General features: G+C 42.4%; 1 protein-coding gene across 1 annotated transcript in view; it reads left to right on the top strand.

The window, feature by feature from the left end:
• The window catches only part of LOC138796957 (uncharacterized), a 124,114-nt gene that overhangs the window by 38,971 nt on the left and 57,351 nt on the right, over nt 1–27,792 (top strand). The window contains exon 4 of the mRNA XM_069976715.1: nt 18,501–18,613. Coding sequence (XP_069832816.1) covers nt 18,501–18,613 — 113 coding nt within the window. The remainder of the gene's footprint in view (nt 1–18,500; nt 18,614–27,792) is intronic.

Genomic DNA, 27,792 nt, shown 5'->3' with positions numbered 1-27,792 from the left:
CAATAGCTGTTCATACAATGTAAAGTACGGCCAGCAGTAAGACGGATGGAGCTGAAATTTCCCCATCCGACTTTGAGAGATTAGCTTTACACACCCCTGATAGGATTGGAATGTTGTCTACTCTCTACAGTTTGCTGAATTCACTCCCACCTGACCATAAACTTCCTTATATGATCCAATAGGAGTCAGACTTCCATATTGCCATGTCCCCCCTTCAATGGCAAACTAGCAGTGAACTCCTTAGTAAAGGCAGTTGGCAGGTAGCGCTTACTGAAACAGCCCTTAAAATTCTTCTTAGAGCGTACTATGTTCCAGCTAGGCTACATGCTATATACCCTACAGTTTCTCCCCAAGCCACTGGTAACATGCACCATATTTGGTGGTTGTGCCCAGTGGTGCAGACCCTATGGTCACAGGTGGTTCAGCTGGTGGTGGACGTGGTAGGCTGCCCTCTCCCTAAAACGCCTCAGATGTGTCTGTTTGGAGTCAAACCTTCCCGTGTGCCCTACAGGTTATTTAAACTGGCTCAATTTATTTTACTGGTAGCCAGAATATATATAGCTTCCAGTTGGAAAAAGCCTCATCTTTATTTGGATAAGGTGAAGGACCGGGTTAACGATATCATGTTATCTGAAAAAATTGCTGCGACTAGGGGGGACACAGTGGAGGCGTTTGAGAGAACCTGGAGACCGTGGTATACCTCTTCCCACGTGAGGGATATTTAGTATTATATAACTACATGATTTGGCACGACTTGCTGATTATTTTAGTTTCTGATATCGTACTGCACTGTTTCTGTTTGTTTCCTATGTTTATTACTTGCCTGATTGTTTTTTGTTCTCTTTGGAGGCCCAAAAGGCCCGTATGCTTGTACTATGCTTTGCCCTGAGCTTGCAATAAAATTGATCTGTTTGACACTAAAGTACGGCCAGCAGCCGTACTTTAAATTGAAGTGAATAGTTAAATGATTTGTGGGCACACCCGACAGTGCCCGCAAGTCAATAAATAATCAAAAAAATAATGTTCCCGGCGGCCAGCAGTTTAACACTGTCTGTTGCATAGCAACCTGTTAAAAGCCATCTGAACATAGCCTAACAATGAACTTGCACATTATTTACAAGAGGGATGGGGAACCTTCGGCCCTCCAGCTGTTACAAAACTACCTGGACAACCAAAGCTTTAGCTTCACACGTTATTTCATTTTCACTCAAAATTATGGTTGTTTTTTGCTTTTATTTTACTGCGTGAACCTAGCCGTAGGATGTTACCGCAACATTATTTTTTTTCCCATTTCGCAGTAATTTTTTTTTTTTGACCATTTTAGGCAAATTATGGCTGCGAAACGGCCTCAGAGGTGAGAATTAAAATTACAATATACAACTACAATATAATACCAAAATAGAAAATAAATAAAAAAATCACCAAACAGTTAACACTAGATGATAGAAATGCCCAAGGGCATATTCACAGTCCATTTTTGTCTAGCTTTACATGTCAATTTTGCTGTCTGTTTAAAGGATCTTTTTGGTTACTTTTAACTGTGGTCAGCTAAAAAAACAGATCCCTATTTTTACAATGTCAGTCGATGGAAAATGGATCCTGACGGAATGGCATACAACTGCATCCATTTTTTCAGATTTTTTATTTTTCCTCCATAAAACGGATACATTAAATAAAAAGCAAAAACGCGGTGTGAACCTAACCTAAGTCAATAGAAAACAGATTCTGGAGGAAGGCATACAACTGCATCAGTTTTTACTATTTGTTTTTGAATCCGTTTCTTTCCGTAAAATAGAAGCATTAAACGGACAACAAAAAACCCAGTGTGAACTTTTTTTTTTTGCACATTACTGTATATGGCTATGTTCTCACTATGTTTAACAGCGTCCTTTGCATAGCAACTGACGTTGGTAAATTGCTTGCCACTGGGCTACATTCAGGACATTCCTGCAGCTGATACCTGTTTATCGGCTGCAGGAATGTTCTTCTTTTACCATCGGGTGTGCCCACAAATCAATTAGCCATTCACTTAAATGTAATGTGCGGCGTCCGCTGCACTTTACATTGTGTGAACTGCTATTATTTTCAGGAACTGTTCACTGAACAGCATCCGGAAATAAGAGGCAGGAACATTATTTTAACGCCCGTTCTAAAGAACATGGCCTATCCCTGTACATGGGTATGCATAAACATATGTATTATAAAAATAGCTTCTGCATTTTGACCAAATTACAAATTACCAAAAACAAATTACCCTCCATCCCAGCAGACAAAATTTAAACAGTGCAGCATTAGAGCTGAAGCATCAGACAATGTGCTGGCTGATTCCCTGTGATAAATAATGATGTGACAGTGAATGAGGATGCACTCAGCAAAGAAGGTTTTCCAGCCGCACATTTATCACTTAGAGAAGGGACTGTCTAATCAGATGCTTAATTACCAAGTAACAAGGGGACATTTAAAAAAAAGTGATAGATGTTAACATTTTCCTGAGAAACCTGTTCATCTCTGTATCCCTGTCCTATAGGAGGAACTGAAGAGGAGAGATGCCAGTGGCTCACATTTCCTAAGCTGTAAACTAGTGGTTTTATGCACAAAGGCCTGCTCTCTCTAGTGATGCACTCCATTGCTATCAAATTAGACATCTCTCTAAACCAATAAACTGTGAAGGAGAGTAAAGGTCCGGCATAGCACTGTGGGCAGGAGTTACATCATAGTAAAAAGTCAACACTATATCAACTGCTTTTATGTCCGAAATCATTAGCATCTGCTACCACCGAATGAAGTATCTTTCAATCGATAAACTCACACAGAAAAAGGGAAAAGTGCTCAATAAGCGTACAGGGCAAAGTATTCAGGGTCTGGCAAATGAGAAAGTAAAAAATGCTTATCCAGGGACACTTTTAATCATCTTCTCTAAATAATATAGACTGAGGAAATCAACTGGTGTCAGTAAGTTATATTGATCTGTAATTTACTTCTATTTTAAAAAATCTTAAAGGGGCACTCCAGCAAAAAAAAAAAAACAAAAAAAAAACTTACAAATCAGAAGGTGTCAGAGATTTGTAATTTACTTCTATAAAAAAAAAATGTTGTCTTCAAGTACTTATCTGCTGCTGTGTGTTCTGAAGCAAGTGTTGTATTCTTTCCAATCTAGAGAGCAGGTTTTCTATGGGGACTTGCTACTGCTTTGGACAGTTCCTGTCACGGAGAGAGATGGCAGCAGAGGGCACTGTGTCAGGCTGAAAAGAATACACCACTCCCTGCAGGACATACATCAGCTCATAAGTACTGGAAGACTGGAGATTTTTAAAGCAACTCTGTACACAATCTGCCCCCCCTCTACCATCGGAGAGCTGCTTTTAATCCTAGATCTGTCCTGGGGTCCGTTGAGCAGGTGATGCAGTTTATGTCCTAAAAAACAACTTTTACACTTGCAGTCCTTGGCCTAGGCCTGCACCGCCTCTCTGTCTCTTCTCCCTACCCTCTTCATCATTAGGAATGCCCCAGGCAGGATTTCTCCTATTTATCACCTGTCTGAACACTGGACATAGGCCTAACAATTCAGCACATGTGCAGTGTTCAGACAAGGGATGAATAAGAGAAATCCTGCCTGGGGCATTCCTGACGATGAGCAGGATCGGGAGGAGGGACAGAGGCGGTGCAGGCCTAGGGGACAGACACTCTAGGCCACTCCAATTTGACACAAGGCTGCACATTTAAAAGTTGTGTTTAGTACAACAACTGCATCACCTGCCAAACAACCACAGGACAGATCTTGGATTAAGAGCAACTATCCAATGGTACAAGCGGTTTGGGGGGGGGGGCAGATTGTGGGTACAGAGCCACTTTAAATAGAAGTAATTTTTAAATCTGTACACCAGTCAATAAAAAAAAATAATTCTAGAATACCTCTTTAATCTGTGTTAGAATTAAAAGCTGTAAAAGAAATAGCAGTTTCCCTTACGTCCCATTGGCATCACAACATATGGGGTAAATTCGCCCCTGCGAGCCCCTGGGACGAAGGAATATTTAATGAAAAAATAACAATTAAATTTTAATCCCCTCCTCCATGAGGTATAAATAGGCTCCACCTCCCCCTAGACCTCAGTCTTTTTTTACTTCGTTGCTGTTAGCCCTAGGGGACTTTGTCCCTCCTCCGTTTTTATGCTTTGTTAACCTGTTGCATTCAGGTTTTCTCTCCAGGTAATGATTGCTGGGATGCCGCTGGAGCCGGTGTCCAGGTAGTATCCTGATATTTGCTTCTGCAGGTCTTAGCTTTTAAGTTTTTCTTACCTAGTGCGTCTTGGAACGCACTCTGCGTGTCACCCGAGCCGCAGGTTTTTCTTCCAGTCGCGTTCGACTGTGGAACGCATCAGCGCTGCGTGCGTCTCAGCACTGCGCCATCAGCGTCATGTCACTTCCGGGGGCCGGCAGCGGCGCACGCTCTCTGCATGCCGGATTAGCTGTGTGTTCAAGGCAGAAGGTAAGCTGTTGCTACCTCTAGGTCTGGCTGTCTTCCTCTGGAAGGATTTTCTGTGGCTCATTTGGATCTAATAGAAAACATCTGAGTGCAAAGTGCTGTGATCTCTCTTCTATATACTTAAAAGTAAGTGTTGCTGCCACCTAGTGTCTCTTTCCGATATCACTCTAGCCAGGCTAGTGGTTTATATGTATTGTAAAACATTGATTATTTGCAGATGTCTGAAATGGAGACCAGTCCTGCTGCTGGTAAAAGACCTTCTAAGGAAGCACTTCATGTGCCGAGTGTGAGACTCCTCTACCTGACGGCTATGGATACCGTAGGAGGATCATTTTTTCCAGATAAGATTCATCCTTTCTTTCATAAAAATATTTATGAATGCCTAAAAATATTATAATGCCTAAGTACGCTGTCCTTCATGCAGACCTAAACCTATGAGGAGCCTGATGTTCAGGAGGTAGTTGTATGGGTCAAGGACTATGTGCAAAAGACTTTAGCGGCTAATGAGATTCGCCGCCCGTGTCCTAAGTTAAAGACCAAACGGAGTATTTCTCTCTCTACTCCCAGCCTGTGAGTATATTACTTTATGGCTGTAGGATTATGGTCATTTTCAGTTTTACTGTGATTGATGAAGTTAACTCATCATCTTCTTCTAAACCTCTTCTACTTCTGAAGATGAGAGAATTATTCAGGGGGTATTTCACAGCTGATAGAATTCACAAGCTCTGCTAAGCTGTGCAAGCTGAAATACACCCTGAGGAAATAGAAGAGGATAGGATTGGTCCTCCTCAAAAAAGCCTAGCGCTTTTTCTGTGGGTAAGACTTCATTGTCTATGTTACAGGCGGAATGGAAGGAACCGGAAAAGGCTCCGGGTTTGAGCAAGAGGTTTAAGACCTTATATGTTCTCAAGGAAGAACAATGTAAGGACTGGATTGAGCCTCCAAAGGTGGACCCGGCCATAGCCAAACTGTCAAAATGTACTGTGCTGCCTGCGGAGGACGGATCCAATCTTAAGGATCCGATGGATAGAAGGGTGGAGGTAGCCCTCAAGAGATCATATACGGCAGCGGCAGCCCAAGGGGCAGTCTCCATTTCTTCTTTTGAGGTTTCTAGAAGCCTAAGAAGATGGCTGACCAAGGTCCAGGAAAATTTGGAAGGTAGAGCTAGCAGGGACAAGGTCCTTTGCTCCTTAAAAAAGGTCATTATGGCCATTGACTTCCTCTGCGATGATGCATCTCAGGGAACCAGGTTAGCGTAAAAAAACGAGTACGCTCTCAACCGCTGCCGAAGGGCGCTATGGTTAAAACCCTGGGTTGGAGATGCTAACTCCAAAATTCAGCTCTGTAATATGGAGTTCCAGCCAGGTAGGCTGTTTGGCTCTGAGCTGGATAAATTAATGGAGGAATTGTCTGACAAGGAGGGAAAGTCCCTACCATTGTCCTATAAGAGCGGTGATTCCTTTCGCAGAGCAAAATCTCCTCAGCGAGGCAAAGGGAGATACCAGTACAGAGGTCGAGGAAGAAACTATTCCAGAAGAGGTTCCGGGAAGCAACAGAATAAGGACACCAACAAGAAACCAGACTTCTGACGCAGAAGCTGTCCAGTGGGAACACGTCTGAGTTTGTTTCTCCCTGCCTGGGAAGAATTAAGAAAAGATCACTGGGTGTTAAATATTATTCAAAATGGTTATGTCCTTCATTTATCATCTCTTCCTCCTCCAAGATTTCTTCTGTCAAGAAATCTTAAGCCAGAAAGACACTTAGTCCTAGAGACAGAAATTCTTTACCTCCTTTCCATTGAGGCTCTAGAGGATGTTCCTCTATCTGAGATCGGTCAGGGAGTTTACTCCCCAGTGTTACTAGTGCTGAAGCCATCCGGAAATTGGAGGCTTATTATAGATTTGCGATATCTCAACAGGTGCATCGTAAAGAAGACGTTCCACATGGAGAACATAAGATCGGTAAAATCTATCCTCCAGGAGGGAGATTTCATGGTCACCATAGATCTACCGGATGCATATCTTCATGTACCGATTCTGAAGGCTCACAGGAGAGCCTTCGCCATCCAAATCCAGGGGAAGGTAAGACACTTACAATTCAAAGTCATTCCATCCAGAATACCTCCGCACCCTTTGTTTTCACAAAGGTAGTGTCACCATGATGGTTCGTTTCCGTTTACAGGGGATAAAGTTATCCCTTACCTGGACAATTGGTTGATTATGACTCAGACTCAGGATCTTCTGAGAGTTCAGTTGAACTATGTCCAGGACATACTTCAACAATTAGGCTGGCTTATCAACATAGAGAAATCAGACTTAATTCCTAATTCCTCCTCGTCAGGTATCCATAAGAACATAAATGCGCTTTCTAGGGCTCCTTGCCTCAGCTGCGGACGCGGTGCCATGGGCGTTATGGCACATGAGATTTCTTCAGAGAGAAGCACTAACAGTATGGAACCGAGGACTAAAGGACTTGGATGCGATGCATGTTCTATCGACTCAAACAAGACATTCTCTAATGTGGTGGAGACAAGTCAAACATGGAGTTTTATTTTCAGAACCACACTGGATAACCATCACGACAGATGCTTCAGGAACAGGTTGGGGAGCTCATCTGACAGTCATCACGACTGCAGGATCTTGGAGTCAACAGGAATCCGCTCTGCCCTCCAACGTGAGGGAGCTTAGAGCGATTTACCTAGCTCTTCTTCATTTTTCTCCTCCTATTTTACAGAGAGCAGTCAGAATCCGGATGAACGACATGACCTGTGTGGCGTACCTAAACAGGGAGGTACCAGATCCCCTTCTCTCCTCAGGGAAGTAGAGAAGATTTTTCTGTTGGGCAGAAACCAGAATAACCAGACTCTCTGCGATTCATATCAGGGGTGTCGACAATATATTGGCGGATTGACTGAGTCGAGGCCTGACATTACCGGGGGAATGGTCTCTCTCAAGGAGAGTGTTCATTCAGTTAACCCAGAGGTGGGGGCTTCCTCAGAGAGACCTCATGGCATCAGCAAGCAATGCCAAACTGAGGAATTTCTGCTCCCTTTACAGGGCAGACAATCCCACGATAGTGGACTCAATGACAATACCATGGACATACCAGCTGGCGTATATCTTTCCTCCCATAGCCATGATTCCCAGAGTTTGACGAAGATCAGTCTAGATCAGTCGTCAGTAATAATAATAACTCCCTTCTGGCCGAAGGGGTCATGGTTCACCCTGCCCATGAATATGAGCAGAGGGGAATTTTGGAGATTACCTCTGCATCCGGATCTTATATTCCAGGGTCAACATCTGTGCAGGAATCTTTCCAGCCTCAGCTTGACAGCTCGGAGACTGAGAGGACCGTATTGGACTCTAGTTTTTCTGAGAAGGTATAGTATACTCTTTCTCACGTAGTTGCACTACAAATAAATCTTATGCACGGATTTGGAAGATTTTCAAGATTGGTGTGCAAGCAGGAGTATTGATGGACTTAAACCTTCTACTCCACAGTCATTGGAGTTTTTACAGGAAGGCTTCTATAAAGGATTAAAACCTAGTTCCATCAAGGTGCAGATAGCAGCCCTCTCTGCACACCTAAACTCACGTTTCTTTCAGATCTTGGAGGTAAAGAATTTTGTTAAGGCTAGACTAGGCCTAACCTGGTAAAGCAGGTAGACCCATGGACTTATCCTTTGTGTTGAGACGCCTGTGTCTTCCTCCCTTTAAGCCTTGGGAGGAAGTAGACTTCAAGTTAACATTGAAAGTTTCTCTTTTACTAGCCATTACCTCTGCTAAGAGAGTTGGAGAACGTCAAGCCCTTGGCTCCGCACCTCCATACGTGATTTTTTCCCAAGACAAAGTTATCCTTAGGTTCCTTCCAGGATTCCTGCCTATGGTGGCTTCATTTGCCAACATCAACCAGCCAATAGTATTGCCTGTATTTTCTCCTACTGGATCATCTAAAGAAGACTTGGATCTTTCTTTATTGGACGTATCCAGAGCTATCAAGATCTATCTACATAGAGTAGGTGATTTTCGTAAAGACGAGAATTTCTTTATCCCTTTCGCAGGAAAGAACAAGGGGAGAAAGGCTTCAAAACCTTCAATATCCAGATGGATCTGTGACTCCATTGCCTTATGTTACTCTTCTGCTGATCTGGATCCACCAGAATTTACCAGGGCTCACTCTACTAGAGCTGTGGCCTCCACTTGGGCAGAGCGTGCCGCTGTGCCACTTGAGGACATATGCCAGGCAGCTACCTGGTCGTCTTTGACTACCTTTGTGAGATATTTCAGGCTGGATACTTCTTTCTTGTCAAGAACAACCTTTGCAAGATCTGTTCTTAATGCGGATGTAATAAATAACCCGCCCATTGGGGATAATGCTTGCTAATTCCCCATATGTTGTGATGCCAATGGGACGTAAGGGAAGCTAAAATTATTATGTTAATTTGTTTTCCCTAAGACCCATTGGCATCACAAGACTCCCTCCCTGTGTTTTATGTTTCTTTATAATTAGACTGAGGTCTAGGGGGAGGTGGAGCCTATTTATACCTCATGGAGGAGGGGATTAAAATTTAATTGTTATTTTTTCATTAAATATTCCTTCGTCCCAGGGGCTCGCAGGGGCGAATTTACCCCATATGTTGTGATGCCAATGGGTCTTAGGGAAAACAAATTAACATAATAATTTTAGCTTATTATTGAATGAAATAATAATTAAAATAACTGATGATATAGGAGCAAATAGAGAATGGAACAAAAGAAAATCTAAATGTACAACATTGTGAAATACAAAAATATTTGCCCATGTATGTGTGTCACAATGAATGATTTCAGTGAGTTAAAGTAATGTTAAGAGGGCACCGAATGACACATTTTGAATTGCTGCATTAAGCTAAAGCACAAAGTCATTTATATCCCTATAGCAGAAAATGTTTGCTGACTTTGTAGAATAGTCCCATAAAAGCGATGTTTGCATATCACTTATAGGACCAACGTAGTCTTTCTTTTTGGAGAGATTTTAAAGTTTAAAGTAGTGCAGTGCTAAGCATTTATTCACTAAATAACACATATTACAAAGTTATACAACTTTGTAATGTGTGTTATTTAAGTGAATCCCATGTTTCCCCCCCACCCATGCTAGACCTGGAAGTGTGGTGCATTATACTTAGGTATTTGCTGTCGACCCCGGCCGCCATCTTGGGGCGATCACGATCATGTCATCTTCAGGAGGCCAGCAGACCCGCTCTAGCCCTCCCGCATGCCCACCCACCTCCAGCGCGTCATCAGCTGCTCAGCCGCCATTGGCTGAACAGCTTGTATCAAATAATGTTCATAGAAAATCGTTGTGTGAACATAGCCCTGAAACGATTTACTTTTAGACAATATGCAGCATTTGTTGGATTATTATACAGAGCAGGTGGCATTTATTAGAGGTGAGTGAACAAGAAAATCGTTGGTCAGTATAAGCTCAGTTTATTCTGCAAATTTCCTTTTTTTTCCACATGAATTTTTGGTTATTAATTTTCCAATATTTTCATTCCGTTGCAAAAGAAAAAATTGTTTACTTATGAGTTCTGTTGAAATAAATATATCAACTCCATTGGAAGCTTATTGACAATTTGCCTGGTTACAGGCAATATTCTTTATTGTGATAAATTCCATTTATTAATAATGAAGTCAGCGGCCCCAATTTACTGTCGGTTTCCAGTCATTTTGTCTACATTTGCATTCAGAGTGTATAGGGACATCAGTTTAAAATGTTCCAAGAAATGATTTGGGTATTGCCAGCTATGAAATGAGATCAAGGCAGGTGTCCAAATATTAGAATGACCTTGAATTTGCTAGGGCTGTAGTATTCTACAGAAAAACAATGTGTATGGCCCAAGTGTGTAACCAGTGATGTACTCGTAGCCATGTGAGCTGAAAATTGTACTGCTTCTCCACTGATTATCCGTTTATGTGATCACCTAATTTTAAGGGAATCTGTAGTTGACAGTCCCATGTTACCTTATGGTAATTTGCTCATGTACTGGATTACACATAGTCTTGGGTCTCCTACTGTAATGAAGAGTCAAAGAGGAGTTGTGGCTCAACGTTTGTGTCAAACTCTAGCACGCCTCACCTCTGCTTTCTCTTCCCTCTTCTTCATGGATAATCTCTGCTGCACTGTGTCAGAATGGAAAGTATACACCACTCCCTGCAGTAGCTAATAGGTACTGGAAGACTGTAGATTTTGAAATAGAAGTAAATTACAAATATGTATAGCTTTCTGACATCAGTTGATTTTAAAGTAAAATAACTTGTTGGAGTAAAATGATGTCCACCACTTGAATTTAAAATAACAAACATTATTATCATTCTCCAATTATTTCTATTGAAGTCTATGGAAACAATGCCCATTGGTTCCCACACTGTATAAAATAATGGGCACTGTTCAAATGAATCATCAAATTAATGTTTGTGTCATATATTTGAGATGGTTATTGCGCAAACAGCGGCCATTATTTTAAGTTCACGCATAGTACTTTTTTTTTTTACCATCCTTTGTATTAAAATCAATGGAACTTTTAATTAAAGACACACCCAAAAGGGCCATCTTTGACTGAATTAGAATAATTTTCCAATGGCCGTTATTTTCATTATGGCCATTGGAATATGTTAAACCACGGCCACTGTTTGGTACTCAAAACAATGGCTGTTACTTTGAGTTTAAAATAATCGGATACAGAAAACTTGTTAGTTTTTCCACATGGTGAATGATATGAAAACAAAATCACTCCAGATTTGTAGAACAGTTCTCTCTTTCTTTTATTGCTTTCACGTCATATTTTATTGTAGAAAAAAATTAATTATGGGTGTCATTACAAAGTATATGCCCTTAAATATCTGTAACAGGAAAATGGTAGAGTTAAGGCAAGTATGTCCAAAGGTTAATATCCAGGCCATCAAACAAGTGCATGTCATTGATAAGCCTAGTGAAGTTTGATGACCACATCGTCAGGCAAGATTACAGAAGAAGATTTTGAAAACTGCTAAGTGAAAGGTACAAACTGTAACAATGTAATAATAGTTATTTTCGTCCTCTGTATTAATATCCAGTTATATAAATGATATATTTATGGAGTCAAAAAATTGCTTTAGGATAAACAAACATTTATCAGCTTCTCTATCCTCAGTTCCAAATAAGTAATTTTTTTATTAGGCGTCTTATTGTTAGATTGAGGATAAAATTTGTTTTCATTTGCTCAATAACCAAATGTCAGCAAAATTCATTTTCACAGATACTGCGTTTCATGCTTAAAGAGACTCTGTTCCCACAATCTGACCGATACACCCCAAACCGCTTGTACCATCGGATCTTGGTTATCCAAGATCTGTCCTGAGGTCCGTTTGGCAGGTGATGCAGTTATTGTCCAAAAAACTACTTTTAAACTTGCAGCACTGTGTCAAATTGGCGTGGCCTAGAGTGTCTGTGCCCTTGGCTTGCACCACCTCTCCATCCCTCCTCCCCACCCTCTCCATTAGGAATGCCCCAAGCAGGATTTCTCCTATTCATCACTTGTCTAAACACTGCTGGATCTTTAAGACCCATGTGCAGTGTTCAGACAAGTGATAAATTCTGAAGTAATTCGGCCCAGGGGCTTTCCTAATGATTAAGAGGGCATGGAGGAGGGACGGAGAGGCGGTGCAAGCCTATGGCATAGACACTCTAGGCCACACCAATTTCACCAAGTTTAAAAGTTGTTTTTTAGGACAATAACTGCATCACCTGCCAAACGGACCCCAGGACAGACCTTGGATTAAAAGCAGCTATCCGAAGGTACAAGCAGTTTGGGGGGGGGGGTCAGATTATGGGTGCACAATCGCTTTAAGCTATTATGCCCTTTTTGTCAACAGCACCAGATCCTCAATGTAAAATGCTTTTGCTTCTAGCATTGAAAACAAATGTTCTTTTTTTTATTCTTGCTTTTTTTTTTTTTTTTGCAGTACCTGCGGTCACAGTTTTGACCCGTAAGTTAGGTGTTTTAGAAACAGGTGGACAGATATGACAACAAAGACAGGAAATAAAAGAATGCGTCACACACCTTTAGTAAATGTGTTAGAACACTAAACCAACAGGGAAAATGGACAAAAACCTGACAATTTGATGCCAGGAACACGTTAGTAAATCGGCCCCTATGTGTTGGTACTATGTGGTTATGTTGTGGCATTATTTGTTTCCTGTAGTGGTGATATCGGTCTTGGTATACTGGTTGGTCATTAATAATATATAATAATACCTCGTTTTTTTAAGGCTTTGGTATTCTAACCAAAGTTCTAACTAAATTTTGTTCGGTACTCAAACATTGTTCAGTATCCGAACAAAATCAGGTGAGATAAGGCTAGGTTCCCACTGCGTTTTTTGCAAACCGTTTTTTTCATCCGTTTTTGCAAAAAACGGATGAAAAAAACGGATGCATTTGTGTGCATCCCTTTTGATCCGTTTTTCCATTGACTTCCATTGTAAAAAAAACGGATCAAAACGGATCAGTTTTTTTTTACGGACACAAAGTTACAGGAGCAGGGATTCTTCTCATAATGAAGGCAATCCCCACTCTAAATCGTGCACCTGCACAGTGACCTTTTCTCTCTCCAGGCAGCCAGCGCACTCAGCTGCATAGGAGACACGTCGGCTGGGGAGGAGGATGTCACTGTGCAGGAGCTCAGGTCAACCCCAATATGATGCCATCCCCTACAGCAGACATGTCAAACTCTGGCCCGCGGGCCAAATCTGGCCCACGGTGCCATTATTTTTGGCCCACCTAGGAAATCAGATGATTCCCTAGAGCTGGCCCACTGATAGGACACTGTAAGAGATTATAATATGGGCGGTCTTCTGGACCGCCCATACTATAATCCAGGGTTTCTCAACCGGGAAAGGTGGGAAAAAAGAAACTTTTAATTTTAGTGCTGGGACACTGCTATCACTCAGCAGTGTCCCGGCACCTATCACCGCCGCGGCTCTGATCTCCCTCCCTCCAGCAGCAGCTCACCGGCAGTACCAACATTCTTTGTGGGTGATGCTGCAGGGGTGAAGGAGAGAGGTCAGGACCGTTCCTATCAACCGGCGACCACGGGAGACGCTGGCAGTGACATCCCCCGAACCCCACTCAGCTTGCCATAGGATGCCAACTCCCCTTCCCTCCCAGACCGCACTCTCCCTGGCTCAGCATCCGGTGATGGGTCCAGGGATGGAAAGTGCGGGTGCTATGCACCCTCGGTGTCGGGGGCGCAATCGCCGCACTCTCCTTCCCGGGACCCATCGCCCGATGCTGAGCCCGGGCTGCCGCTATCCTCAGAGTGGGGGTCTGGGAGGGAAGGGGAGTCAGAGTACTATCGCAAGCCGAGCGGGGTCCAGGAGATGTCAGTGCCGGCACATCCTATGGTCGCCGGCTGATAGGAACAGCTGTGACTTCTCTCCCTCCCCAGCAGCATCACCCACCGGAGGGTGCTATGGGGTGCTTGCGCTCCCAACATCAAATTCAACCCCCTTCTTCGCCTCCTCTCACCCCCATCATCTCTTCTCTACCCCCATCATCTCCTCTTACCCCCATCATCTCCTCTCACCCCCATCATCTCCTCTCCACCCCCATCATCTCCTCTCACCCCATCACCTCCCCCCCATCATCTCCTCACACCATCATCTCCTCTCATCCCCAACATCTCCTCTCATCCCCCATCATCCCCTCTTCTCACGGCATCATCTCCTCTCACCCCCATCACCTCCTCTCACCCTCATCATCTCCTCTCACCCCCATCATCTCCTCTCACCCCCATCATCTCCTCTCTGCCCCCACCACCTCCTCTCACCCCATAATCTCCTCTTACCCCCATCGCCTCCTCTCACCCCATCATCTCCTCTCTGCCACTCCATCTCCTCTCATCCCCATCACTTTCTCTCACCCCCATTACCCTTCACCCCACCTTTTTTTCTCTCCCCCTTCACCTCCTCTATCCTCCTCTCCCCCTTTCACCTCCTCTCCCTTCCTCTCCCCCTTTCACCTCCTCAATCTTCCTCTCTCCCCTGCCCTTTTCTCCCCCCTTTCACCTCCTCTCTCTTCCTCTCCCTCTTCACCTCCTCTATCCCCCTCTTTCCTTCTTTTCCCCCTCAGACCTTACTCTCCCCTTGATCTCCTTGTGGCTCAGAGGCTGGAGAAGAGAGGAAGACCCGCTCCATTCCCGGATTAGGTGAGTATGATTTTTGTGTGTGTGTGTGTTGGGGCAGGAGGGGGAGGGGAAGGGAGTAGAATGGTGGGCATTACTATGGGGGCAGGGCAGGGGGCATTATTACTATATGGGGGGTCATAGAAGGGGATATTATTTTTAAATAAGGGATCCTAAATACGAGGACAACCCACACACCTACTCATTTTACAGCGCATGACACCAAACAGCAGAATTATTACTGTATGGGAGCCTATCGTAGTGCAAAGTGCTTGGTGATGCACTCTGACAGTGCCAGGAACGCTGCAGGCCACTTTGAAAGTTCCACATATGCTGCTTGTGCGTTTCAATGAATATCAAGGTTGGCCCGCGAGTTTGTCCAAGTTTTTAATTTCAGCCCACTGTCTATTTAAGTTTGATACCCCTGCCCTACAGCATCCCCCAAGTGCACCACTCAATTCATTTTATACTACCCCTGAGTTCTTGCACAGTGATGTCCTTCCTCCCTATGCAGGAGACACGCCGTCCACCTGGAGAGGAGCTCCTGGATTGCTGGTAGTATCAAGTATTGGGTGGTGCACTTGGGGGATGCTGTGGGGGATGGCAGGGTATTGGGGTTGACCTGAGCTCCTGTACAGTGACATCCTCCCTCCCCAGGCGACCGACGTGTCTCCTATACAGCTGAGTGCGCTGACCGCATGGAGAGGAAGGACATCGCTGTGCCGGATGACGGTTTAGAGTGGGGATTCCAGTCATTATGACCGGAATCCCTGCTCCTTTACAGTAAGTAGTGGTGCACAATGCACCACTAGTTACTGCTAGTCTTTACAGCCTTTGAGTTGGGCACGCTGCACCTGACCAATGGAGTGTAACAACCATTTTGCTATTAGCAGACATAATGGTACCCATGTTACCTAAAAAGTTCTAAATTCTATTTACCCATAGATTATCCCAAACGGCTTGGCGATAATTCAAGTGTTGTTTTTTTTCAAGGTGAAACAATATTAATTAATTTCTGCTTTACCATTCTCCCGTGCCTTCCTATTTTGACCCTTATTTAACTTTTATTTCTTATTAGCTGCCAAATGTCCTGAAGGAAGTGATGTATTCTTTCCAGTCTGACTCAGAACTCTCTGCTGCCACCTCTATCCATGTCAGAAACTTTACAGAGCAGTAGCAAATCCCCATAGAAAACCTCTCCTGTTTTAGACAGTTCCTGTCAGGGACAGAGGTGGCAGCAGAGAGCACTGTGTCAGACTGAAAAGAATACACCACTTCCTGCAGGGCATACAGCAGCTGATAAGTACTGAAATAATATTTTAAATAAAAGTAATTTACAAATCTATATAACTTTCTGGTACCAGTTGATTTGGAAAAAAATAAATTTTCCCTAAAATTGCACTTTAAAGGTTAACATTTTACATGACATCATTGTTATTTCTGGGCCATTGTCCAGGACACTCTATAATTGCCCAAAGTTGCATATATTTTTGGAGTAGAAAAAAAGTCTGCTTAGAATGTTGGATCTGAGATCCAACATTGCTCGGATGCGAGTACTCATGAGAGCCACTAAATATTGTAACAATAGGTGCAGCTGCTAATGGAGCAGACCCAGAATATTCTGGCCTTGTATATCATAGATCTTTTTCACTGGAAACTTGCTCTCTTTATTGTTTGGTCCCTGGTGTACACTATTAAGAGTGTGCAATTCTTTACTTATCTGTTCCATAAAACATCATATAACATATAATAATCAAGATAACATATAATAATATACGATTACCCTAAAACATAAATACGTTTATTTTAGAATTTTTAAACCAAAAGTTATAAAAAGTAAAATGAAAAAATACAAAAAAAGTTATTCAGACTTAGATGATCAGGATCAGGATTACCTACTAGCAGTCCCCTTCTGGTGCTGATCCAATGGTGTTTGATCCGACTGCTCAGTGCTTCTTGCACTCATAGGAAATGCCCACTCAGCCAACCACTGGAAGAAAGAAGCAGTACTCCATCCATAAATAGCTTCCCTTGCTTTCATTGCAGCAAACACCAAACAGCAACTTTTCAACTCTGAGAGTGGGTTCACACTGCGGAACCCGGCCGAAAAATTTCTGACGGATTCAGTAGCTCGTACCCGCTCAAGGCCGCGCGCCTTTCCGCCAGCTCCATAGACACCATTCTACGGGCGTCTATGGTGTCTATGACACGGGTGGAGAGGCACGTGGCCGTGAACGGGTACGAGCTACGGAAGCCATCGGAAAGGTGGGTTCACACGTACCAGAATCCCATCACATCCCACTACGAGCACTGTCCGTTTGAATAGGCTTACATACTCGCAGCAGAATGTAACGCACCATCTCCCTTAACCCGCCACGGCCCGGTGAATACATTACCCCCGTCCACGCTGTGGCCTGCTTCTGTGGCCCCGGCTCTCTGACGCCCACTCAGCCAATCAGTGCGCTGTCCTGCTGCAGCCACTGAGATCCGCTGCAATTCCGGTACCTGTGAACCCACCCTAGACAAGTAATTTTTAAGCCACAATCTTGACTTGGTTTAGTGCAAGGACACAGACGACTTTGCAAAATTGCAATGACGGCTGTTAGAACATGCTAAAACACGGCTGCTGTTTGGTACGTGGGAAAAAACAGCCGTTATTTTGAATATCAAATAAGGGCCATAGAAAATCATTGTGTGAACGTAACCCAAGAGTCATGCTGTTTCTAGAAGGAAGCACCCATGTTTTTCTAAGACTAGACAACCCAATTAACACCAAACCTGTTGACACTCCACAAGAACGGAAATTTTTAATGTGGATACAATTTAAGAAGCCATTGTTTCTTCTAGCCAGGCTTTTTCATGCTTTCAGGCCTCTGGCTTTAAAAGAAAGGATAATTTTTGCACCTTTTTTTTTTTTATTTTAGGCTATGTTCAGACACAATAAAAAAAAAAATCAACATACTGTTGTGATTCTGAGTGAAAATAAAACGGTGGATGAACAGATTTAAAAAAAAAACGCCTGAATTTTCAAAAGCAGGTGGTAAATAATGAGCATTGTTATTATTTGGACTGTCATAATCAATTATGGCCATTATTCTATATGATGTATGCACTGTTGGGCAATTTCTCATTGATTTCAATGGCGTACATTATTAGGCTGGGTTCACACACAGTATATTTCAGTCAGTATTTGGTCAGTATTTTGCAACCTCAACTAGGAGTGGATTAAAAGCACAGAAAGGCTCTGTTCAAACAATGGTGAAATTGAGTGGATGGCCGCCATAAAACGGTAAATAACGGCCATTATTTCAATACAACAGCCGTTGTTTTAAAACAGCAAATATTTGCCATTAAATGGCGGCCATCCACTCAATCTCAATCTTTCTGTGTTTTTAATCTACTCCTGGTTGAGGTTGGAAAATACTGACTGAAATATACTGTGTGTGAACCCAGCCTAATATTGAAAATATGTCTGTATTTCAAACTCAAAATTACAGCCGTATAATAATCTGACAAAATAATTGAAAAGTGTGAATTTAATAATGGCAGGAGCTTAAAGTGAAAGACATATTGGGGGAGATTTATCAAACTGGTGTAAAGTAGAATTGTCTTAGTTGCCCCTTGCAACCAGTCAGATTCCACTTTTTATTCATCACAGGTTCTTCGAAAAATGAAAGGTGGAATCTGATTGGTTACACCAGTTTGATAAACCTCTCCCACTAAGTCTATAAGTCTCAGAAGTATATATCATATATGGTTTATAATAAAAATAATTGAATGTAGGTACAGTTAAGTAAAACAACCATCTTCTTTTGCAGTGTCTATTGCAGAGGTACAGAGGTGCTGGAGCAGATTTACTATGCTTGATCCTGATTCTAATGGCAATGTGAAAAAGAGTCATTTTTTGACCAAAGATGAAATAGGTATAAAGGTATGTGTAATATTATTACTGATAATATTTAAAGGAATCTTTCACTATATAAAAATGCCATCCAATCTGGCAGCATCATGCTTTAGGGAAGGAGGAGCTGAATTGACCGATATATAGTTTTATTTGAAAAGATTTACTATAATTTGTAAATTATTGACTAAAATCCCTGCTTATTCCAAGATTAAAAATTTAGTGGGGGTTCTCACTCAGTGACTAAAAATTATTAACCCCTTAAGGTCAAAGCTAATTTTCATTCTTGCGCTTTTGCCTTTTCCACTTTTTGTTTAAAAGGCCATAGCACTTGTATTTTTCACTTAGAGACCCACATGAGCCCTTATTTTTTGTGACACCAATTGTACTTTGCAATGACAGACTTTATTTTCCCATAAAATATGCTGTGAAACTGGGAAAAAATCATTTGCACTGTCAAATCCTTTTTTTTTTATGCGACAATACCAAATATGTTTGTTTATTTGTTTATTTATTTATATTTATAAAATGGGAAAAGGGGGTGATTTGGACTTTTTTTAGAGGAGGGGATTTTTTTTATTAATAAAAAACATTTTTACTTTTTACTTTACTTTAAAGTGACTCTGTACCCACAATCTGACCCCCCCCCCCCTCCCCAAAACCACTTGTACCTTCAGATAGCTGCTTTTAATCCAAGATCTGTCCTGCGGTCCATTCAGCAGGTGATGCAGTTATTGTCCTAAAAAACTATTTTTAAACTTGCAGCCCCGTGGCCATTGGGAGTATCTATCTTTGCACCACCCCTCCGTCCCTCCTCCCCACCCTCTTCATCATTAGGAATGCCACTGGAACATTTTCTCCTGTCTAAACATTGCACAGGTGCCTAAACGATCCAGCCCATATGCCGTGCTGACACAGGTAAGGAATAGGAGACAATCTGCCTGGAGCAGTCCTAATTACTTGCATAAGAGCATTTAGGACGTTGCTCATGGCCGGAGAGCATCGCTGTGCCCCGCCCCATCCCGTCCTGCCCATTATGCATATTCATATACGCATAGTGGACTGTATACACTGCCGCTGCGCAGTGAAGCAGTCCTGCCGGAGACGGGCTGCTTCCCGCGCATGCGTGAACCCCACGGGCCGTCGCTGATCCTCCCAGAGGTCCCTCAAGATGTAAGTATAAAGTTTATCTTATACTTACGTCCTGAGGGACCTCCGGGAGGATTGGCGGTGGCCCGGGGGGGGGGTTCACGCATGTGCGGGAAGCAGCCCGTCTCCGGCAGGACTGCTTCACTGCGCAGCGGCAGTGTATACAGTCCACTATGTGTATATGAATATGCATAGTGGGCAGGACGGGATGGGGCGGGCTGGGAGGGGCGTGGCGATGCTTTCCGGCCATGAGCAACACCCTAAATGCTCTTATGCAAGTAATTTGCATAAGTGCATTTAGTGATTTTACAAACAATGCAGGGACGTACAGGGGTTAAACTTATGGCAATATACTCCTGAGATAAACAGCTACTGCGGCATATCAGCGGGTTCTCTGCTTTAAGGATCTGGTTTAATCCTATTATTGACGTATACTTTGTGCACGCTTCTTGATATTCTATTCTATCCGTATACTATATGTATTCTGTAATATAAATGTGCATCATATCAAAATGTACTTTATTGGAAGACCTGCCAAATGTATATATAATAATTGGTAAATTGACATCACCCTGTAGACATGTTGAAGAAAGAGCCAGGATGCTAGCTGACGTAATATATGTAAGAGGGGTTCATATGGGTCATGTGTTAAATATTTTTATAGTTGTAAGAACAGAAACTCTAGGTGAAGGGTTGTCAATAGCTGCAGGGGATTTATCAATTGTTTCATGAACGGCCATGCAATAAACCAATCAGCATTAATGCACATTTGTATTATCACTTTCTTCAATACCATTAGTTAAATGAATGGCTCCACTTTTCTTGTGAGTGGATTTGCAGATGCTCAATCATTTGGTCCGTAGCCATAGTCTGGACAGGAGGCAGCCAGATGTTTTGGAAGATGCAGTGTTTCATAATGCTATGTTTTATTCATTAGTACTGATTCATTTCTGCTCGGTGTAGTAAAAACATAACAAAGCATAGACCTCTCGTTGCGTTTTAGGCTGGGTTCACACAATGTTTTTTGCAATCCGTTTTTTAATGAAAAACAGATGAAAAAACGGATGCATTTTTGTGCATCTGTTTTGATTCATTTTTTCATTGACTTTCATTTTTAAAAAAAAAGGATCAAAACAGATCTGTATTTTTTAACGGACACAAAAATGAGGTTGACTGCGTTTTTGTATACATAAAAAAAACATAAATTTTGATCCTTTTTATTTATAATGAAAGTCAATGGAATAACGGATCAAAACAGATGCACACAAATGCATCGGGTTTTTTTCATCCGTTTTTCAACTGTTTTTTGCAGAAAACAGATGAAAAAAGTAGATTGGAAAAAACGTAGTGTGAATCCAGCCTTGTAAAGTTTTAGGATTTTGGGTAGACACCCAAGTATAAGGCTATCAAACCACAGTCACATCTTCTACATAACAGGTGTCAAACTCAGGACCTCTGGCTGTTACAAAACTACAATTCCCATCAAGCCTGGACAGCCAAAGCTAAGGCTTTGGCTGTCCAGGCATGATGGGAATTGTAATTTTGCAACAACTGTAGGGCCTGAGTTTGAAACCCCTGTTCTACATGGTCTGAGAAATTTCACAGGCTGATTAGCCAGAATATTACAGGCCCCATTATAATCTGTTTGAATATACAGATGACCTAGCATGGATCTAGTACACTTACTGAGCAAGCACATTTTCTGCAGTTTTTTCATAATGACCATAATGAGACAATAGGCCAGGTGTACTAAAGCTTTCCATGTGCAAACTTAGGGGGGCATTTATTAAGTCCGGCGTTTTTTACGCCGGACTTAAAAATGCCCCCGCAGCTCCGGCGCTACGGAGATTTATGTAGAGGCGGACTGCCTCTACATAAATCCCGTGCGCGCCGGTGCGCACCGCCGAAAACCTACGCCAGCTGGAGTAGGTTTTCGGCGTATATTAGGGCGGAATGGATGGTAAATCGCGCGGACTCTCAGTCCGCGCCCTCCGTTCCGCCCACTACACGCCCCCCTGGCGTACTCGGCGGAAAGTGCCGATTTGCGAATATTTTATTCACAAATCGGCCATTTGCGTATAAAAAAATACGCAAATCGGCACTTTCCGCCGAAAATCATCCGTTCGCAGGATGATACATGTGGCCCTTAGAGTATATAATCTTTAAATGCACCAGCTATATCAGTGGGGCATAAGCTGTTTTATACATCTGTCACATCTAAAGAGTAGCTTCTCTAAGTTTAAACCAACTATTAGTTTGCTTAAAGGGGAACTATCAGCAGGTTAGATTGTTCCGTAGTGGGAACTGTCCAGAGCAGTAGAGGTTTTATATGGGGATATGCTACTGCTCTGGACATTTCCTGTCATGGACAGAGGTGGCAGCAGAGAGCACTGCTTCAGACTGGAAAGAATACACACACTTACAAATCTACATAATATTCTGACACAAGTTCATTTAAAATAAAACATTTTCACCAGAATACCCCTTTAAATGTTTGCAATGTTTGTATATCATTCAAAAACTATTATTGAGTTTTGAAGTTGCCCCAATTAAAAAAAAACTAATTGGAATTGTTTGCTGGAGTACCCTTTTAATTGTTGGCTAGGCTCAAAGAGGTAGTGACTCTCCTTAAGGATCTGTTTACCATGGTAATCTACTAGGTCCTATTCCACACTGTTGAGGAGCAACACCCCTAAACAGCTGTCTGTGGATGGATACTTGGCTTTGGTATTCCCTTTGTTGTGTCCCGAAGGCCCTATTACACTAAACGATTATCGGCCGTATTTGGTCAATATCGACCGTTATGGACGATAATCGTCTGGTGTGATAGAAGACATTGATCAGCCAACATGAACGATGTTGGCTGATCATTGCTGTCCACTGCTATCTTTTATTGGCTGCCTGGACGATCTAGCGATCACCTAGGCAGCCCCCCCACATCTCCCCCGCATCTCCCCGCGACTCCTCCGCACCTCTCCCCACTCCCCCCGACTCTCACCTGCTCGCTGCAGACGTGTGTAATAACGCCGGCAGCAAGCAGGGAACTTGTTTGCTTCTCAGTATCGCCCCGTGTAATAGGGGCTTTAGACTTGTAAAAGGAGTTGGATATTGACTGAAAGCACCACTTAATATGGTGGTTCTAGTGGTCTCCTTACAGGAGCCACTCCTTGGTTGGTCCCTTTCCTGGAGGGATAACTGGCTAGTCCTGTATTTTGAGACTCTTATATGAAGCTCCATGGACTCTTTTTGCATATTTGTATTTCCCAAGCGGCAATGCATCTAGGTTTCCAATATGGTGGATGCTTTTACTAGCGGCCTACAGTGTCTTTTTTAGCTGGTCTCTCTGACATTAGAGATTGTTTTACTGAGCTGTGTACAATGCTAGCTATATGGAAAAGCATGTATTTATGTACTCAATTTCGGAGCAGCAGCTTTTCATGAGTAGGATCTTTTTGTGACATCTTTTAACCTCATAAGTTGTCAGAATCTTAAAGTAGATAAGACAAACATGGCGCCCATTCATGGTTGGTCAGCGTGATCTGCGGCAAATGCTATCAGCCTATCTTCTGGATGTAGTCTGTACATATGGATTTATTTCCCTAGTACAATTAGAATGCTTTACTGAATGGTGAGATTTCTCTCCATGCATCTATGACCTTGAAAAGTGATATCCTGTACACTCAGTATTTCTGCAATAACTAATCAGTATAAAGTGAGTATTTGCAACATGTAAAGGATCATAAAGGCTGTAAAACCCCCAATAAAGCAAGGAATAGAATGGTGAGCCAAGCAGGAGTTGTGTCCAACTTTCCAGCCACCCACACAATCTGGCAAGTACAGTGTGCTGACAGAGTAATGATTTAAAGCTACAGAGCATGACATGATCTAATCTAATGACCTCTTTCAGTGTCATTCACTCCTGTGTATGCTTTGTTGTTATGACGTTATATATCAGGATATATTTCAATATAAAACGAGGACACAATAAATTTTTATGGAACCTAAAGACAAGCGGGCCTTACTGTAAATGAAGCTTGTCTGGAAGTAAGAAGGTTTGTTAGTTTTACTAGAACTATAGTTATGATCTTAAAGACATATGAAAAAAAGCCAAAGTCGCAAATTTCCATAGAATAATGTAAAGGGCAGGAAGAAAACTATCAATAATAGATCCCATGTTCAGGAATAATACAGCAACCTACAAGCTTACCATTCATTGGTCACTGAATATTATCAATAATCCACATACAATAAGAAATCAGAAGGAAATGGGATGCCGGTAAGAGATTCATTGTTCAAGAGAGTGGTGTATAACCACATAGTTTTCTTCAGTACAGTATGCTTGCTGGTTATAGTACAAAACCTGGCCCTAAAATTATCAATCATTGGCCAAATTCTTCTGTCTACAACTAATTGGTGGGGGTCCAATCTCTAGGGCCCCACTGATTACAGGAACGGGGTTCCCGCCTCTGAGTGAAGCGGTCTTCAATGTTGTGTATGTGTCACTTCATTTACACTATGGAGGAGATTTATCAAACTAGTGTAAAGTAGAGCTGGCTCAGTTGCCCCTAACAACCAATCAGATTCCACCTTTCATTCCTTACAGATTCTTTGTGAAATTAAAGGTGGAATCTGATTGGATGCTAGGGGCAACTGAGACAATTCTTCTTTACCCCAGTTTGATAAATGTCCCCCTATAGGTCTGGCAAAGGTTGTTGAGTACAGCCCCAGTCTTCTATTTGGGGGACTCAGGACCCCTTTTTTAGTGATTGCCCATGTTCACAGTCGTTGGACTCCCGCCAATGACTTATTATCTATTCTCTGGATTTTAAAGAAAATATAACCTTGAGTTTACCTTGTTAAATAATAAAAAAAAAAACATTGTTTTTGTGTAACCATCTTCTGACACCCATAACTTTTTTTATTTTTTCATTTAATGGAGTTGAGTTGTGATTTGTGAGTGCTTGTTTTTTGTGAAATGAGCTGTAGTTTTTATTGGTACCACTACGAAAAACAAAATTGGAACGAAAACATGCTGTGAGAGGTAAATATACACGAACCAAGGTGAAGGGGTAGAAAACAATCAGCATACAAGGGGTTTGCATCTATTGCTTTCTAACTTGCCAGCCTGTTTTGTATATATTTACTTATCACAGCATCCAGTTTTCATTCCAATGTTGCTATTTTTCATCTCTAACAAAATTAGAACAAAAACATGATGTGATAAGTAAATATACACATAACAAGCGGTTGGGGGACACTGGAGACCCATAGGAGGACACAGGGGAGTGCGGACATGTAAGAATAGGCTCTTTTTTATGTGTATTATATTGTGCGGGTGGGTGGCATCTTTACGAACTGGTAACAAATGCAAAACATTTGGTTCAGTAATGAATCTCCATTTGTGATGTTAGGTTCGCTCATCTCTAGTTAGTATCACAGCCAGGGAGAGACAAACATATAGGGGGTACTTAAGAAACACAGTTTGTAGCTTTCTGACGTTGCCATTGAGCTCCACCTGACGGCGAAATCTTCAGTCTGTAAAGCCAAAGGAGATGACTTTGCCTTCAAGGCCCCTGAATCTCCTTTCCATGTCAAATCAAGTGTTTCTAAAGTGCCCACAAGACAGAAAGCCTTCAACACAGAGACCTTGAGTCTTTATCTGTGAGTATAATAAGCTGCAAACAAGTAACATTCTCTGAGAGCCTGGGAGTGCACTACAGCATTTTCCAAAGTTTCTACAAGCAAGTGACTACTACCAGTCTATGCTACCAGGATCAATTATTCTAATCCAGGGCTGGATATTCCAGTGCCCCCTGGCATCTATTGTTCTGTTCTTAGACCTCTGGTTGAACACAGTGTTGATCGGTTTCCATATCAGTTGATTATGCATTTGCAGGTGTCCCTCCATATATATATAGTGTGATGGATCTACAGTGTCCTTCTTTGAATACAAATCTGTCCTCTTAACCACATTCAATCAAACTAAGAAGTTCCATGAAAGCAAAGTCTAGTCTAATTGGACAGAGTTGCCTTTAAGAAGATCCATAACCCTTAGCAACCGTACTTGTCTGATCACTGTCCGTTCTGGACAATAATCGTTTGGTGTACTAGGACATGTTAAAAGGCCAGAATCTACCGACATGCATGACGTCGGCTAATCGTGGTCTTTCAACATGTTGCAACTGCATGATCATGTCAGTGACACTCTGCTGCACATCGCACTGTCTAATAGGAGTGACAATAACAGACAACCTCTGACTTGCAAGGGCAGCCCGAACAATGTAAGGATTGTCCGGGCAGAAGTTTCTGGTAACATTGACATTAAATGTTACCACTTTAGATAGTTGTGTAATTTTCCAGTATATTGCTTAAAGTTGATTTAAAGTCTAAATCAGATATTTATTTTATGTTCATTCTGTTACTGATTCTGAGTTTTAAAACCAAACATTTGAAACTCTTGCAAAAACCTAACCATGAAGCTATTGTAATAAAAAATTCCATGCATGATGGAATCATCGATACACTTATCTACAAATAGTCTTCCAAAATGTAATAATGTTTGGAAATAAAGAAAAAAAAATCCTTCTTGACTGCTGCTACTATTAGGTGAAATAGTATGGGCTACAGATACAATGACTGGAAAGAATGCATCTGGTCAACGTCAATCTTCTCATCTTCTGACAGATGTTATTGAAAAGCTCTTTTATTGCTCATGTCCACCAATCCACTGTGCAGGTTGCCAGACAAAATAGTTTTTGACCTTACAGTTTTAACTCAAGGGATTTAACAAAGTAACTGCTATAAGTTTAGGAGCTACAGCCATTTTCTTTTTACACAGTCCCTTCGTGTATACAGGCCCGACAGTGCACAGTTGGCTGATAAAGAGTTTCATAGCCTGATGTGGCCTCTTAGATCATTATTTCATGACATAGTATGGATTGAAAAGGTGTAGAATTAAAGGGGTTATCCAGCGCTACAAAAACATGGCCACTTTTCCCCCTACTGTTGTCTGCAGTTCAGGTGCAGTTTGCAATTAAGCTCCATTTACTTCAATGGAACTGAGTCTCAAAACTCCGCCCAAACTGGAGACAACAGTAGGGGGAAAGTGGCCATGTTTTTGTAGCGCTGGATAACCCCTTTAATTCTGTGGAGCAAATTTGCATTTAGTAGCAGATCACGGGAACAAAACGTGGCCAAAATGTGTCAATGCAAGTAGAGGTGGTCAACGTTAGGGCTAGGCCTCTCCACACTCCAGCAGCAGCTTCTTGGACACGGCGTGTCCGTGTAGGGTAGACAACTAGTAGCCAGGTTGGTGTGATTGAGGCGCCCCCCCAGTGATAATAAGGCCAGTCAAGGAGCGCTGAGCCAATCAAGAGCAACCCAGCGTTCACTACAGAGTAATGGCAGGATATATAAAAAGGTGTCTGCATCCATCTGTGATTATTTGTGGTTTTGCCTTAACCAGGATGTTCTCCTATGAATTCTGTGTACCTGACCTTGGCTTGTGTTTTCAGACTCTCTGATTTTGATTCTGTACCATGCTCACGTCTGTGTTTTCTGACCTCTGCTTGTTTATAGTTTTGTCTTTGGTTCTGATTTTGCCCTGGTCTTCTGGTTTCTGATTTGTGGCTTATCCATACCCAGTTGCTTATGATGCGGCCTGTTAACTACTCTTCCCTGATGGACCCAGCACTTGGCAGTGTAAGGACTGGCACCTAGGGCAGATGTGACATAGCAGGCCCATTCAGCCATTTAGTGTCTGTAGCGGTGTCCTGCCTCTGCCACTGAATGACTGAGCTGGCCTGCGACGTCATGTTTGCTATGGCGTCTCACATCACCCACCCCTTTCCAGGCATTCTAAAAAGAAGGGGGTCCTGGACAGACAACGGCAACTTCTAGGTCTAAATGGGGACCTGGGGCATGACATGTTAGGCCCGTTCAGCCAGTCAGCGGCCAAGGCGGTACCTTGCTACGGTCACTGACTGGCTGAGCGGGCCTGGTATAACATGTCCCAGGTCCACACTCAGACCCAAAAGCGGCTGGGACCAGTGGGACTGGAC

This window comes from Dendropsophus ebraccatus, chromosome 7 (assembly GCF_027789765.1).
Source record: "Dendropsophus ebraccatus isolate aDenEbr1 chromosome 7, aDenEbr1.pat, whole genome shotgun sequence".
NCBI classification, from domain to species: Eukaryota; Metazoa; Chordata; class Amphibia; order Anura; family Hylidae; genus Dendropsophus; species Dendropsophus ebraccatus.
This window is presented reverse-complemented; position numbering and strand designations above follow the sequence as displayed.